Source organism: Corvus hawaiiensis, chromosome 1 (genome assembly GCF_020740725.1).
Source record: "Corvus hawaiiensis isolate bCorHaw1 chromosome 1, bCorHaw1.pri.cur, whole genome shotgun sequence".
Classification (NCBI taxonomy): domain Eukaryota; kingdom Metazoa; phylum Chordata; class Aves; order Passeriformes; family Corvidae; genus Corvus; species Corvus hawaiiensis.
The window spans coordinates 51,331,689-51,348,419 of NC_063213.1; the positions used below are offsets into that span (position 1 = coordinate 51,331,689).

Consider the following 16,731-nt stretch of genomic DNA (forward strand, 5'->3'; position numbering starts at 1 on the left):
CAATGATCCATCATTTTGACTTTCCTCTGAACCTTTTTAAAACCCCAGCTAAGTCAGGACTCTTGGTTTATCTAGGTTAATAACATCTTTCATTTTTAAAAGTAACCAGATTTCTTTAACATGATTTACTCTTTTCATATCCACAATGTCTCATAATTATTAAATTGTGCTTATATAATTATATCCTCTAAAATGATCTATAAATGTAACATCTCTTTCTTAAAAATCAGACTCTGAGGAATAAAACTTCCTTGATTTATCTCTAGAGATAAAATGCTAAAGGTGTTCATGGCAGGATTAGGCAAGAGACTGACAGCTCTGGAAAAAAGGTTTGAAACTTGGTATTGGAAGGGACTTCCATTATTATTGGAGTAGTGGGGAATATGACACTTGTAGATTTAAGAGCAGAAGAGCTAAGAGCCGGCTTCGTTTGTGAGTGTATGAACAAACTGCGAGAAGGAACTGTGTGAAGTATTTTTATGTGAGGACTAGAGATGTGTAATCATGGGCGAATAAAGAAATACACCAGGCCTTGGAGCTGGAGTCTGGGGGGGCTGTACTGGCCACCAGTTTGGTGAGAAAGGGTTAGGGAAGCCTGGGTGTTCATGTAAATAAAATGTATTATCATGTCAAGAAAGAGGGAAACGGAAAGGTTGAATGCTTTTTGTGAGTAAATTAATACAAAGGTGTGGGGTTTTTCATTTTCCCCTGAAATGTTCCCTGAAATGTATAAGCCCTAAAGTCAGGGCTTAGAGCTTGCCTTCATTTTTTGGAGTCAATAATGAAATATTTTAAAATATGACTACTCTAGGTCCGATTGTAAATCTGACTATGTGGTGTAATAAATCATATTTTTCCTAGTAGCTAGAACAGTAGGGCAAAAAAGCATGCATAATTTCTAAAAAGTTCATGCATTCTGGTCTGGTTGTGGTGGGTCTTTTGAGGATGCTTTATTGTCTGTTTTGGGATTTTTTAGTACTATACTTTCACCTTTGAATTACAAGTGTCTGAGTTATTTTCTGTTACAAATAGTAAAAATCTAGAGAGCTGCAGTTCAGTCAAGTGATTGAGGGAAAGAAGACAACTTGGAGAGGAGACTTGACAGTGATGCATTTGTAGCACGCAGGCTGTGAGCAGAAAATTGCTGCCATATTCATTCCTATTCATTGTGGGGAGAGGAGGAGCAAAAATGCGTCAGCAAAAATTAACAAGTAGCCATTAAGTAGTCAGAGCCAGGTTCAAAACAAAACAACAGGGATGGTCCTTCACATACATAGCTGATCTGTAGAACCTCTAGTCAAAGAATATGGTATGTTCTAAAAACTGATATTAAGCACGAACAACAAATGTCTCCTCCATGAGCTTGTTGGTGTCTAAGATAAAGGAGGAGAGTGTATCTTGGGAGGAGCTGAAAATGAAGCACTGAAGGGGTTGGAGGATGGTAGAAAGCTAAGTTCTTGTATTTCCTCCTTTGACATTGACTTTTTTTTCCCCTTAGCCGAGTAGTGGCTTTTGTGTTGTGTTCAGCTGCAAAAAGCCACAGCACACCTGTTTGCATGGCTGTGGGGAGGACAGAGATCAGGTGACTTACCTGTTCCTCTTTCTTCTTTGACATGACCTGAAAAATGTGCATTAAAGCCCTGCAAGTGAATATTTTATAGTGCTGGTGTTGGAAATTGCCAATATTAGATGAGGTTTGTTAGCTGTAATCTTCTAAATTCTTGTGTAGTGAGGTTGGTAAGTGGAAAACCTTTAAAAGGAGAAGGAACTAGAACTGTCTATATTTCAAACAGTTGCAGCTTCTGACCTAGGCTTCCCTGTAGGCCTTTCCTAGTCTTTCCCTGTACTAGTCTTTTACCTCGAGTACTGTGTGCAGTTCTAGACACCACAATATAAGAAGGTTATAAAGCTACAAGAGAGCATCCAAAGGAGGCCAACGCAGATGGTGAAGGGTCTGGAGGGGAAGTTGTATGAGGAGTGGCTGAGGTCACTTTGTCTGTTCAGCCTGGAGGAGACTGAGGGGAGACCTCACTGCAGTTGTAACAAGAAGTTACAACTTCCTTGTGAGGGGAAGAGGAGGGGCAGACACTGGTCTCTCTGGGGACAAGCGATGGGGTCTGAGGGAATGGCATGAAGTTATATCAGGGGAGGTTTAGCTCGGATATTCGGAAAAAGTTCTTCAGCCAGAGGGTGGTTGGGCTCTGGAACAGGCTCCTCAGGGAAGTGGTCACAGCACAAGCCTGACAGAGTTCAAAAAGCGTTTGGGCAACACTCTTGGACACATGGTGTAATTCTTGGGGTTGTCCTGTGCGAGGCCAGGACTAGGACTTTATGATCCTTGTGGTTGCCTTCCAGCTCAGGATATTCTATGATTTTTTCACAAATGCAACTTGATAGAGTAGACAGGTAATATTGAGGGTGATGCTAACAACGTGATCCAGGCACTTCCCAGCCTTTTTAGGGAGTCAGTGGCTGCAGTGTTTGCTTTTCAGGTGCCTATGGAACCACCACCACACCACCCACCCCTTCTTTTGTATCCTCCATCTTGGAGGATGATGGTGTGGGGAGGAAGTGGGAATTAAATCCCTGGTTTTATATCTTGCACCTTGCATCTTGGGAACTTACAGTTCTGTCCAGGTTTATGCCCGTGCGTGGGTGAACTCTAAGGAGAAGGTGTGGGAGAGCAATTTTACAAGGCTGGAAAACTACTGTTCAATACACTTTAGTCATCTGCAAGACCTTTTGCCAGCTGATATACCTTATTAACTGCACAGGCTAGGTATTTATAGAGCCACTGTATCCAGAGTCTCTTTCATAGACAAGCTGTTCATACTCTGCAGGACCACATCACTTGGTGTAGGAGGTTGAGCAATCTTTATTGAGGCAGCAATGTGACCTCATACCCTGCTGCTAACAGAGGCATAACAGCAATGGAAGATTAATTTTCTATTTCTTTCCCCCAAGGGTGTGAAAGTGTATCTCTTTTAGGTTCAGTCTCCAATCAAAGAATGGATGGAAAAAATCAACTCTGCTTTCACTGTTCCCCAATTATTAGGTAGAGAAACAATTCTGTTAAGTCAGATGATACACAGATTATTAATCTTATATTTTTATCAACACAACAACATTTTTAAGTAACTATGGAGGATAAAAAGGTGTGTAAGTCCTAAAGAAGAGGAGAAAAATAAGTTTTAAGATTTCATTTCTTGTACATTCACACTTGATATTAACATCTCCTGATTAGAAAATGTTCTATATTGTTTTCATAATGCCCTTTTCCAGTCTTGGGATCGACCATCAAGATAAAAATCATGAGATCTGGACGAAAGTGTAATACACTTCATGCACTTAATTTAACCTAGACTTAGTTAGTAGACTGGCGCACTTGGGCGCCACTAAATTTGTTCCAGTTTGGCCAAATTTAGAAATATATCCTCTGAGAGAAGGCAGGTTACAACCAGCCCTTCCCCACCAGGTTCGGGAAAAAAATACATTTTCCTAGAAGGAAAGAGGTAAAAACTATTTATTTAACAAACACACAGGAAGAGGATAATGATGCTAAATAATAAAACCTCTTGCTCTGCTGAGAGAAACCTGGGAAAATTTCAGAGTCCTTCCATAGATCTCTCTCTCCCCCTCCTTGGAGCTGGGGCGGGGTGGTGGGCCCACCTCCAGGGCCAAGGCCTTGGTGGAAATTCCTTCCGGTGTATTCTGATGTTGAAACAGTCCAGCAGAGAAAAAAAAAAAGAAAAAAAAACAAAGTCCCAGGAAAACAAAAGTTCAACTCTCCGTCTCTCTCCGGAGAAAGAAAAAGGAGCTGAAAAACTGGCTGAAAGCAAGCAGGGTGCTTTCCCCCCTCTTGCTCTGCTGCCACAGCTGAACACAGAGCCGTCTCTATCTCTGTGTCCTTGAAAACATGAAAAGAAACTGCTTAGAAAGTTCCCTCAGTTTCATCTCTCCCCCCTCTCAGGCTCAGTTTAAAGGCACAGAAAGGCACAAAATTATTTTCTGGGCAATAGAGGATACACATCACAGTCACCCCAAGACAACTAGCTGTAGCTAATGAAAACAGCAGGAACAGCATAGCACGTCCAAATGCCATATTTTAAAAATGCATTGGCACAATTCAGGATCTGGGTTCATAATAGCAGAAAGTAGGAGCTGATGTTTGAGAATTATAACAGTGACATAGACCATAGATGTTCTTGAAGATTTCCATTAAAAACACTTTTCACCATCAAAGAATAATTCTGCAGTTCCTTCTCTACTGTCTCTGGTAAAATTGCAAAGCAAACTTTTTGCTGACTGCTTTGAGAAATGCAGTGATTGAGGTATTATTATTATTATTTTAAAAATTCTTTAGGTACTTTTAATAAATATTCAAAAAGTGAAACTTTTTATCTAATTGTATGTAGCAGATGAAAGTATCAGCCATCATGGACTCCCAATTTTCTCCATGCCTCTCACAAGAAGAATTTTGTCAGGAAAAAATATTCTGCCATGAACTAGTTTGGAAGTAGCTATTGTTCTATAATGAATGGTCATTAAATGGGGCTATCTTTAACTCTCATTCCGCATCTTATGTAATGGGAATTGCACCCCTGGTGTAATTCCATCAGCAAAATACATGTCATTAAGGTGATGCAAAGTGTTCTGATGAGGATGATAGGGTAACTTTGTTTTAGTTGGTGGGAGTAGCATATTTACAAATGTTTGGTTCCCAAGCGGAGATACTTCTCAGTGAGCAGTTGACATCAATCAGTTGTGTCTGGCCTGAGATTATATGTAATGTAATGTAGTGTCATGTAATAATGATGATTCTTACGATTAGCTTCCCAAATAGCTGGTGCTAAACCTTGGCATTTTGGAACAACAGGATGATAAAAAAAGAAAAAATTTTACAACAGTTTGCTTAGTTTATCCCTTTAACATTAAATGTAATTCCAGAGCTATATATGCTATATCTGCTTTCTCCCATCATGCAGCATGGAGAGCACAATGCCTGCAAACAGACCATTTGCTTCAATCTGAGAAGACATGTCTCTTCAGGAAAAAAAAATTAAAATTATAATCTGTCTTTTGCTTGAACGAGCACATTTACAAGGAGGTTTTCTTCTCATCTAAGGTTATTGATCAGATCACACTTGAAACCCTGGTGATGAGTCGAAAATAAATTCCAGTGCCACAGTAATGTCCAAAAGGAGAACTTAATTTGTTGGAGGTTTTTGCTTTAAGTGTGATAATTTGTGGAGGCATTGGACTTATGCAAGAGATATTTTTGTTTCATATGACTGAAGTAATAATATTCTTATATTTTAGTCTATTTGCCTTCTATTGGGTGATTGTCTTAAAATGTGCTTTATTTTCTTTAATTAGAAAATGTTTTTCAAGCACTTGGAACAAGTTGTTTTAGAAAGGGTAGATTAAAACACTGTAGTTTGAGGAAGTTGCACAACTACAAGAGATACTCTCTGAAATAATGGTTTAGAGTGGAACTGATAAGAAGCTGGATAATAGACCAGCAAACAGGATGCCTGTAGTCCATCAAGGACTAAATGAGAACTATATAAAGCAACAGCGTAATTGTAAAATCAAGACACATAGACTGGAAAAGATCCAAAAATAACATTTGAAGATATCTCATAAACAGACCATGTGGTTCTCATAAAAGACTAGAATGACACTGTATTTAGCACACAGGTAAAACAGAGAAGTCAATTCTAAAGTCTTAATAGTTGCCTGATTACATTCAGTAAAAATCCAGTCAGCATGTAAGGTACCAGTTCCCCGTTTATGAAATAGAGCTGTGGCTTTGATGTTTTATATTCAAGCTGCGGGAGAGGTAATTCCTTGTGGTGTTTGGAGCCAGCGCATAGGGCTGTGCTTATTACTTGTCATGTTGTCTGAAGAAGGAACTCCCTGGATAAAGACAGAACCTTAAGGACAGCTGAACGAATATGGTCTGAGGTTGGTCCAGGAACAGTTTTTCCTCCAATTCAATCACTGTAGTGGATTGGTAGAGGTTGAATTGTTGACATGTTTGCTGCAGACATTGGAAAAAGCAGACCCAAAACCAAAATGGAGCATCCTTTCCAAGAACCAGTGCATGTTCCAGGACATTGTGGCTTCATCAATAGCTTGGACAGACTAATTACTCCATATTTAGGTACCAAGCTCTGCCTCAGGAAGCATTTGGAAGCTGCCAGACAAAATATTAGATGATCTCCATGAATTAATACCTTTTCGAGCTCTGGTGTCTCTGATCCACAGACTTACCTGACTAGTGGTGAGGGGTACATCTCCAGACACAACGGTTCCTCAACATGTAGCTGTCTTCAAATATCTTGGATCTGTCATCTTAGGCTTACAGCTACCAAAGGGCAGCTAGAAGACTGCTAGATTTGTCCAAAATCCAGAAGGTATGGTTTTAAGATAAACCACAAACCTCAAAATCAAACAAAACAAAACCCAACCAAAACATCTAATCACCTCAGCTCCTGTCTGAAGATGCAGAGAGAGTAGTAGATTCTGTATTGTGTAAACGGCAGATACGGACAAAATGGAACGGAATAGTTTAGATCTATTTGAGTATTGTTTGTTCCTCAGACTTTTGAGTGAAGGAATCTGTCCTTTTAGCTAACCTTAGTAATAGCTACTGTTCTTAGTGATTCATTCTGTGATTAAAAAACAGATCTGGCAAATTATGAATGAAATTTATAATTTCAGAGTTTTTTGCAATTTTAGGGACCATATTTGGTCCATATTACAGTTCATTAATAATGTCTCTGAAGGTGGTCCGTGTCTTATGCCAAGCATTCAGGACACTACCAAAGAAGTGGCAAGATATTTTGACAAATGAAATTGAGGGTTTACACAAGTCTTAATTGAACCCTCAGTTCTGACTCAAAGCATGACAAAAGCTATATCCAGTTAATTAGATACAGCAAATAATTGCAGGATTTTCATTCTATCCAGGTGCAAGCTTTGTTAAGGGTAGCTTCACATCACTCCAAGGAGAGGAGAGGCCTCTTGCCTGCTAACTGCTTTGAGAAGGAATCAGAAAGGGGTTAAAATTCATAAGTATCCTTTGAATTACTATTTTTAGGGTGTGTAATGTGTCTTGTAACTGCTTTAGCAAAGAGCACTTGAGAAGGTCAAGATCTATTCAGGAAGCATCAGAGCTACAGTTCTCATGGGACAAAGCACAGCAGCTCTTCCAAAAATAAACCCAGTTACAAGAAATAACTTTTATTATTATTATTATTATTATTTTGGACTTTTTAAGCCCATCTATTAAATTAAAATCTGATATGTTCTCTGTCTTCCAAAAGCTCAAAAAGTTGTCATGGAATGCATATTATTCTAACTGGTTATTTAAATTTTGTTCTGTTTTTGAAGTCTGTGAAGTACAATGACTTCGCATTAACTTCAGAATGTTGATATATAGCTTAAATCAAGAGCCAAGTATTTTGTGATCTAGTCTACCCAAATCCCAGTTGGGCACTAAGAATATTTGCAAGTATAGAACATAAATACCAGACAAAAATCCAGATAGTTAATCTTTTGTATATAAAGTCATTGCGCACTATAGAGAATGCAAATTCCCCAGGTATTCAACTTTAGCTGTTGTGGGAATTTTTCTTTTTCTTTGGGTTTTGGGGTGGGTTTTTAATGCCTGTTTAGAGAGAGAGAGATGTACAGCCTGTTCTGACCCAAACTTGAGGAGAAAGATATTGTTTATATATTTAAATGTCTTAGAAAACATCAACATTTTTAGGGCTTCAGTTGTTCATTGGAAAGAAGGTGGTGATCTTCCTCCTGCTAATCTAATTTCTTTTATTCTAATGGAATTGCAAAAACTAGATTAGGGTGCATTGTTGGAAAGTGGAAATACTTGTCTTTTGTCTAACTGATGTCAATGTTTGAAACAAGCTATTCCATCTGTTTTACCCTCATCTTAGACCAACCAAGATGTTGCTGCCAGCTGGAGGGGCCTGAGGGAGTGGTTATGTTACATTCAGTGAGCCACACAGATGTACGTGAGTCCCAGAGTGATTTACAGCAAACTGCCTGGCAAGGTTCAGTTCTGTGCCCATCAATGGAGGAAGGGCACACCTAATTTAGTTGTACAGGACTTTGCTTCAAAAGTTTTCAATGACATTTAACTCTCAATGGCTGTATATAAAGCATTAGGTCTACCAGACAGGCCCGTTATCTTGATTGAGAAGGCACTTCTGCATTTCTCCTCCCTTGATACTCAGCTTCCAGGATTTCCAGTGCTGCTGAGCACTGTGAAAGTATAATCTGTTTGCTTTTGGTAATGCAGCATATGTGGAATATTTTTGTGAATAATCGTTTAAAAGCCAATGGAGAATGGTTGATTATTTTTTTTTTTCTTTTTGGGTGGCAAAAGTTGCTTTATAAAGGAGTACTATACAATAAGAAGCTTATGTAATAGTGTCTAAAATATATATAAAATTATTGTTATATAAGTGGAGTATAAAAATTACTTGAAATGTCACCAGTTAAACTTCAGCATCTATAGTCACTCTTGCTAAATTAAATTCAATTGGCCTAAGATTTGTCAAAGAATATGAAGCTAAAAAGATAATTTAGTACCAATACAGCATGCAAAAATGAGTTGAATCTAATGTGATGGAAGAAAAAGTATTTCAAATAATCTTATTTAGAAATGGAATTCAATATACTCTTGATGCAAAACGTTATTTATAGCTACAGACAGAGAGTAGTTCTAAAACCCATTTTATTTATTACAACACCTAGCTCTCTATGGAAAAAAAATATGCTAAAAAATCCATAGAAAGCATGTCTTTTTTCCCCTAGTAGTTCACAGATGGATAATTCATCAGCCAGTTCTCAAAATAAGGAGAAAAATTTTCTTCCTTTTCATTCTAATGTGTCTGTATTTCTCAAAGTGGCTCCCATTTATGACCAGATTAAAACTTGAAAAGTTGCAAGAATAAAACTCCCTTTCCTCTGGCTTTTTCCCCATTTAATGATGATGAAAATGTTTTCTGAAGGAGCTTCTAGAAATCTTTCAAGATAAGCAGTTGCCAAAAGAAGATTAAATGTTTGGAGGAGTTTTAAAAAGAGGGGTGGGTGAACACTAAACTTTGCATTAGGGACAAATCTGACTGTATCAGAGTCTCTTTATGTAACTTAACACCATGAGCTTGTCATAAAAACAGTTACTCATCAATCAAAAAAAAAGGGAAAGGAAGGTAGGGACTTGTGTCTTAGAAATCTGTGCTGTGTTATCTACATTTAATCTAGTATTTTCCAGGCAAAAATTGTTGCAGTGGATCACTATTCAGTGATTTAAAGCAAAAACATTTCACAATCCCAGTAGGTCATAATGTTGAAATATTAATGTCTTCTTTCTTTCTGCCTTCTCTTCTCAGTGTTTTTTGAGTTATATGATAAGTTAGACAAAAAAGTCTATCACATTTAGGAAAAGCAAAGGATCCAGTAAGACACCTGACTAAACACAGACAATATGAATTTATTTTTTGTGGTTCACTCCCACCCATGTGAGTTAATTCATCTGTGTTTTGTCTTCGTTGATCTGTCCTCATTTAACTCTTGACCCAGTCGTGTACCAACAACCAACTTCGTATTCGAAGACGGGCATTGAGCTGACTTCATAACCTTTCTGAAAATACAAAAGCCAAATGTGCCTACATCAAGTAAGGCAGTGATGGAATCTTGTAACAACTCAAGCACAAAACCAACTAGGCCAGGTGAGAAAATGTCCAATACTTTTCCTTGGATTTTAGGAGGGAAGAGGGAGGAAGGAAAGAGCAGAGCCATGTGAAACTGGCTCAGCACCCAGGGCCTGCAGCTGTGTCAACACCACGTTATAACTGCCAAATGTCTCTGTGACTGCAGAGAGCAGCTTATTCCATCTGGGAATAAGGAGCTATTTTTCACAAACATTGCCTCCCTTTTAATAAATGAGATATACCAGGATCTGTTTGAATGGTCTAATGGACTTATAATTTGGCTGCAAAGAGTAATTTTGATCCTGTTTTGAAGTCTGCTGGGGCCAATGCAGACACATTGCACATGTAAGTGAAATGACACTTCAGAGCAATGAAGCATCTGGAGAAGACACCACCAGTGTCACTGTACTTGTTTTATTCCTTCTCCACATATCTCATGGGTATATATAGTTAACTAAAGTTAAATAACATGCAGCAAAGAAACTTCTATCAAATTTTATACCAAATCACTTGCTAACACGAGCAGAATCATTGAATAGCCCAGATTGGAAGGGACATTGAAACATCACTTGGTCCAACCTGTCACAGGAGAGAGACTCTAAATGAGATGATGTAGCACCCCATCCTATTGCACCTTGGAAACGTCCAGTGACAGGGACTCAATCACAACCCTGCATAGCTTTCTCTAGTTATGGATTGTTCTCACTGTAAAAAAAAATGTTGCTTATATCAAGATGAATTATGTGGACTTCATCCAAATTCATATTGCTGCTGTAACAGATGAATCAGAAAGAAACTAGGCTCAGTGCTCACTATTCTTAAGTCAGTCAAATAAAGAATAACCTAATCATCTAGACCTCTTTCACGGTAATGTCCACTCCCACAATGTTTAGCAATGGATATCAGATAATTAGGGATACAAGGCACATAATGCTTTCTAGTGTAATTTTAGACAAAGTCTTTATTGAAACCACTTTACTTTCTAAGGGAAGTAAAACACTTCCTTTAAATCATCTCTCCTATCAGAAAGAGCCCTAGTAATGTGTATTTTTTTCTTGAGCTGTCAATGAAAGTTGTGTTTGTGAGATTTTCTTCCCTGCGTAAAAGATCAACCCATTCTGATATTAAGCCAATATTTAGTTAACTGTCTTTAGACGGACGCTGATAGAAAGCTGCAAGCTACTTATTTTTATTAAATGCTTCATTAGAAGAGTACCTGCCATTCCTAGTAGTTTATTGATTGCTAAAAATCTTTTATGGTAGCAGAACATGTGATAGGGAGTCTTGAATTCAACATTTTTTGAATTAAAAGTTTTCTGACTATAAATATAAAAGCATAAATGAGACTGCTATTTATGGTTAAGGTGGTGGGAGTTTTGTGTACTAAAGTTAGGGCAGATCTGTAATGTAGTCTGCACTTCTTTACAGTCTTCTGTGGCATTTTATGGACTCTGTAGCCTTAATCATTTGTCAGAATAAGCTAGTGTTTATGTTTATGTGTTTTCCCCCCAAAATTAACAGACAACATTTGAAATTACTTTTTTTTGCCTTAATGAGAACCTAGTTTGTTTTTTTGGTTTGGTTTTGTTGAGTTTTCCATTTCTCATAGAAAGCTATTTGTACAACAATGCAGTTGGATCAATACAAGGAATTTCTATGTTTTCATCTACCACATCCATGCAAGGAAGGAGGTACAATCCCCCATGATGTCCTTTTTTATATTTGGGGTGTCAATTCTTTGACTGCTAAGCAAGCAGCCGACTCATTGTCTCCTTCCTTTTGAGAGAAGATGGCAGCCCAATTAGAACCACTTTGGCATAGCTTTCATCCCACTATTGGTGTCCAGTGTGGAGAGCCCCAACACTACCCCTGTTTCCAGGATTTTTAGTGAGCTACCCCAGGAAAATGGAAAGGCATTGCACTACAAGCTGCATGTGGAGCACAAGCCCTCATCGTGAAAGGACAAGGTTTGAGCAGTGGTTCGTACTACAAGGGCAGCTCACTACTTTTTGCTTTAGAATCTTCCAGTTCAAAGAATTGTACTTTGAGAATCACTGATGTAGTCCATGGAACTGGTTTTATATCTTTCTGTGGAACTGGTTGTCTGTATTTCTATGTAAAAGCTTTTTAAAATAATCTCTTAAGAAAAGAATCTCTTTGAAGTTTGGTTTGCCTTTTTTTTCATGGGCATTTGATATCTGTTTAGAATGCATAGAGTATCTAGATATATAGAATAGAGGTTATTCATTTGCTGAAGACTTGATATTTAAATTGCAAGGGAATGGTTTTGGAGGAAATGCTAAAATGGTTCCATCTTGAAGACCACAATGGAAATATTTTTTTTCAGTCATATAAATGTTTTCAAGAGCAAAAACTAGATACATACAACTAAAGTTCAGATTTTTCTATCTTAAAAACAAAACAAACAAAAAACCATCAAAAAGAAAACACAAGAAACCTCAACCAACAACCTCTTTCATGAGGTTCTTATTGACAGTAAACAGATACTGATACAACTTTTTTTAAGAAGCACGTATTTTAATTTTAAAAAATGCTCTCTTCAATTTAGAAAACATGCAACTATATTGACTCAAAATACCTAATAACAACAAATCGGCTTTGCACAATAATAACATTGAAAAACTCTCAGAATTAGTGTTCTTGATTTTATCTTTCACTTGTAATATTCTGAAGCCTATTTATACATTACTAAATATTAAAACACCTAAATCAGCAAGTCAGAAATTTGGCTTTAACAATGGGCTCAATTTCCTGTGTTATATCCAGCAAAGAATTGGTAATGAAGCACAGAATATTTCACAAATACATACATACTTCATAGGATTGTCTGTCAGTGCATGTGGAAAAGATAAAAGTACTCTGGAAGAAGTTCAAAGGAAATATCCTAGTAACTATGGAAACAAAAGCCCTTCTGCCCTATGTTGAGAAGAAAAAAAGATTAAGTAAGACTAGATGAACATCTTCTTTTTAGTGCCAGTTTGGCTGAGACAGATTTGCCCTGCAGAGTTGATGAGGCTTTGAAAGTGGTAATGATGAGATATCTCCATAAAACTCCAAATGCTTTTCTTATGACCTGGGGACAGCCTTGAAACAAGCACCTTACCACATCATTCACTCACATATGATTGAAATCAAGCTCCATTTCAGAAAAGCTCTTCTTTACATTTGGCTGGAATTCCAGATTTTGTGCCAAATATGGGAATTGGTCATTTCAGTTTTAGTATGGCTCAGGCTCTGGGCTTTTTATTAATAAATAAATAAATGAATTTCCTAAGTTCAGTATTGAAGAAATTACAACTCTGAATCAAAAAATGAGAAACATGAGCATCTATATTCCAGTCCTTACATAAAACTTTGGATCATATTTTATTATATTAAACATAACCTAATAATAGTTACATAAAGAGGATAATATAAGAAATTCTTACAAAAGGACTGGAGTCACTCAGTGTGGGATTTATGCAAGAATTCTTGTCCATCTTATGTTCTTCAACCATTTCACCACTGTAATAGCAATGGGCAGCAAAAGTAGTACAATATTAATAGTACAACTTTATGTATCCCATGTTACTCTGAAACATATTTTTCTATTAGTATTATTTAAATATAAAAATGCACGTTTTCCTTATAATTTTAACTCTCATACGTCTTCTAAGTTCATTTATTTATCTGTTTCTCTTCTATTCAGAAAAAGTGTGTATGTGGGAAACCTTGTTCACTTTTTTTTGAGTTACATCAGTGTCAGAGTTCAGCAACTGGGAAATACTGCTTGTCAAAGATCTCCTGGAAAATTGTAGGTATATTTTTTAATTTTGTTGTTAATTCCCTGAAGACAGCTCTTGAAATGCATCTGTCCTTTCTTCTGGCTTCTCTCATTTCCTGAAATTCTCATTTGCCCACATGTGAATTTTTTATCATTTAGCTTAATCTTTCTTAACTTTGTGTTTTCATGAGGTTGGCAACTGAGGTTATATGCCATGAAGTAGATTAATTGCTTTTGCATCTACTGCATGTAAATAATTTGAAGTACTGAGTAGTAATTTTGCTCTGTATTAATAGTTGTGTAAAAAGTATACTGTACTTAATGTGAATTGCAAGATATTTCTATAGACTCATCTATACTTTATTTGAAAATTACACTAACTGTTTTTTAAACTTGGAAGATTCACTCCAAATTTTAAGCATTTTCTTCCTATGCTAATGAGCCAGAAAGTATTATTAAAAAGTTCTTTGCAGGTAACATTTTACATGTAAGTTTTATAGAGATTTTTCTTTTCTACTGTCTCTTTAGGATTCTTAAAAAGCCCATAAGGTTTTAAAGCATATGAAGATTGAAAAGACTGCAGAGAAGTGACGTTACTCATTCCAAAATCCTCATCTGAGGCAGTTCACAACACAGTTTTGCAAGAGATGTCTATGCAAGTCCTACTTGCATTTTTTGATTCTGCATTATGAGCTTATACATGCCAGCTGTAGTCTCACTCATAATGAATGGAGTTTACTGCAGGAAATATGTAACAGTAGGATTTACTTAAATTTATCAGAAACGCTTTTAATTTAGCTAGCAACATTGCCTTGCCAGGGAAAGTTCCTCAAAGCACTTTACTAAGATTTCAGTAAATAAACTAATGAGGCTCAGTTACCATCTTCTCTGTATGTCAAGAATAGAACTTAAGATGGCAATGAAATTGTTAGACTGCTGTATTCAAAAATACAACCAAAGGAATGGTTGTGTTCTCTTTTATTCACATGTAGTTAATTATAACTATTTGCCCCAATTATAACCCGATTATAACCCATGCCCACAAAAAACTAAGCAAAGCAAAAAACCCTCCACAACATACCTTTCTGGTCTTATTCTCTGCCCTTATGTCTCTCCACATAAAATGAGAATTGCTGCGATTACCAACCTTCTGCAGAAGACCTGGCAATTGATAACTCAGCAGACATAATGAATTGCTTTTTCCAATTTGGGTCCATGGCCCTAGGCAGAGATAAAGCTCTAAGATCATCTTATTCTCCTTTTCTACTACATAATTTTTTCTGCTACAGCAGCGCCTTGGAGCCATAATCAAGCCTGAGATTCCTTGATGCTACAGAGCATACAATTACAGAATAAAAAGGAGTTTCTCCCTGACTGCACTGATACACAGAGTAGTAAAAAGAGAGACATGAGATGGGTAGAGACTGATGCAGGAACAGAATGAAAAGAGAAGTGGTACTAGACATGACAGTCAGAGGTCTCTCTGTGTATATGTTCAGGTTTTTTCACATCAGAGGTTAAGTTTTGCAGGCTGGCTTGCAGAAGAGAGAAGGGACTTCTCAAACCTTTGTGGGGAGTTCTTCTCCAGTGGCTGTGTGTGCCAAGGCCATGATTGCACTTGCAGCTCTCCAGCAGAGCAAAGCACTTCTAGCTGTTCCAAAATCCTCAGCCATTTGCTTTTTTTGTGCAATCATATTGCTTTGATGGTTGGTTTCCTTAGCAAAGGGTGCTTAAAAAGCAGAGCTATTTGTAATGTATTTCCTGCATTGCAGGACTTGAAGAAAGAAATCTCTCAATTTACAATTTACTTTATATTTAAAAAGCTAATTTACTACACTTTTGAACTTTCCTTAAACAGTCATAACACAAACAGGGTGCTGGCTCTGTTGCACAGAAGATGATGTCTAGAGACACAAGCAATGCATTTCAAATTCATTCAAAACTAATTGCCAAGATTAAATTCTTCTTTCTTGTAAGTCTGTCTCTGCATACTTTGAGATCTTGTGAATACTATTCTGTACGTAATTATTCTTCCATGCAATTTCTTAATTACAAGAGGTGAACCTCTTAAAAGATAATTAAATTTATAAATTGGCAAAAGAGCCCCTCTGAAAAAATTAAAGTTATTTGAATATATAACAGGATCACAATACTTCTTGTGAGGTTTTAAAGACAAATGGACTGAGGAAGATGAGCAGGATTGTTTTGATATCACTACTGTGCTTTCAGAGAACCCACAGGGTGTCCCCATCCATACTATGCCATGAATCTTTGCTTTAGTCTGAGTAATTTCAATTATCCAACAGCAGTGCACTGGGGAAAGCAGTGAACTTGTCTTCAGTATCAAAACAGAGGATAAAAATAATCTGTGCTTTTTCCAGAGCTATTTCTTGACCTTTTTTTCAGCTGACTGCTTCTATCTTCACTTAAAACCTTAGTGTCAGCTGTGCTGTTTTTATGTGAAGAAATAGCCATTGAAAACTAGACTTGATCTTTGCACCTTTTAGAAATGTATCTAATAGTCTTGCTTTATTATTTCTTTCAAGATATATTCTAAGCCATAGTGCAGAAAAAATCTATTATACAGCCTGGTGACATAGCTCTAACTTAGAATACTTTCTCTGCACCATGTTCTCTCAGTAGTGTATTTTCTTTATGCTACTCTGGAATCTATTATAATGATGATAATACCTGGGTGCTAGGTAGCATATTCTTCTATCCCTTTCAAATAAGTATCAATTTAGAAAAATGTCTTATGGCTTTTCAACTTATTTGCCAACTAGTCAGATGCACTACACTTTTTCAAATTAAACAATTTTATATTCCAGTGAGGGAGTTAGCACTAAGAGTGAATTTACACAAGATGATGTCATAATGAATACGTCATTTCAGATGGCTTCTTCCTTAATACCTCTTTTGTATCTATATATCTAAGGAGCTTCCAGGTAAATTAGGGAAACATGCTTTAAGGTGGGTGCAAAGCTGATGGGGTAACTGTATCAAGAGAGTAGGAATTAGTTGCTATCTGTCCCGCTGAAAGGATGTGTTCATTGGAAGTTTTTATTGATCTTTGATTCTGGTACTGTTCTGTATTTCAACAAGGACAATTAGAATAAATTATATGTTCACTGAACTGTCCAGCAGTTGCAAGCGAATAGAAGCTACAACTTTTTCAGAAGATGGATTTGTAAATTGAAAATGTTT

At 37.0% G+C, this 16,731-nt stretch overlaps 1 protein-coding gene across 2 annotated transcripts in view; it reads left to right on the forward strand.

Annotated features, from left to right (window-relative positions):
* The window catches only part of AGMO (alkylglycerol monooxygenase), a 226,441-nt gene extending 212,263 nt beyond the window's left edge, over positions 1 to 14,178 (forward strand). Inside the window, exons 13-14 of one of the 2 annotated variants that reach the window (XM_048304353.1) lie at positions 13,453 to 13,557; positions 14,056 to 14,178. In XM_048304353.1, the coding sequence (XP_048160310.1) occupies positions 13,453 to 13,557; positions 14,056 to 14,064 (114 nt within the window). In that variant the 3' untranslated portion in view covers positions 14,065 to 14,178. The remainder of the gene's footprint in view (positions 1 to 13,452; positions 13,558 to 14,055) is intronic. The other variant, XM_048304344.1, reaches the window with a different exon arrangement.
* Positions 14,179 to 16,731: the final 2,553 nt, after the last annotated feature.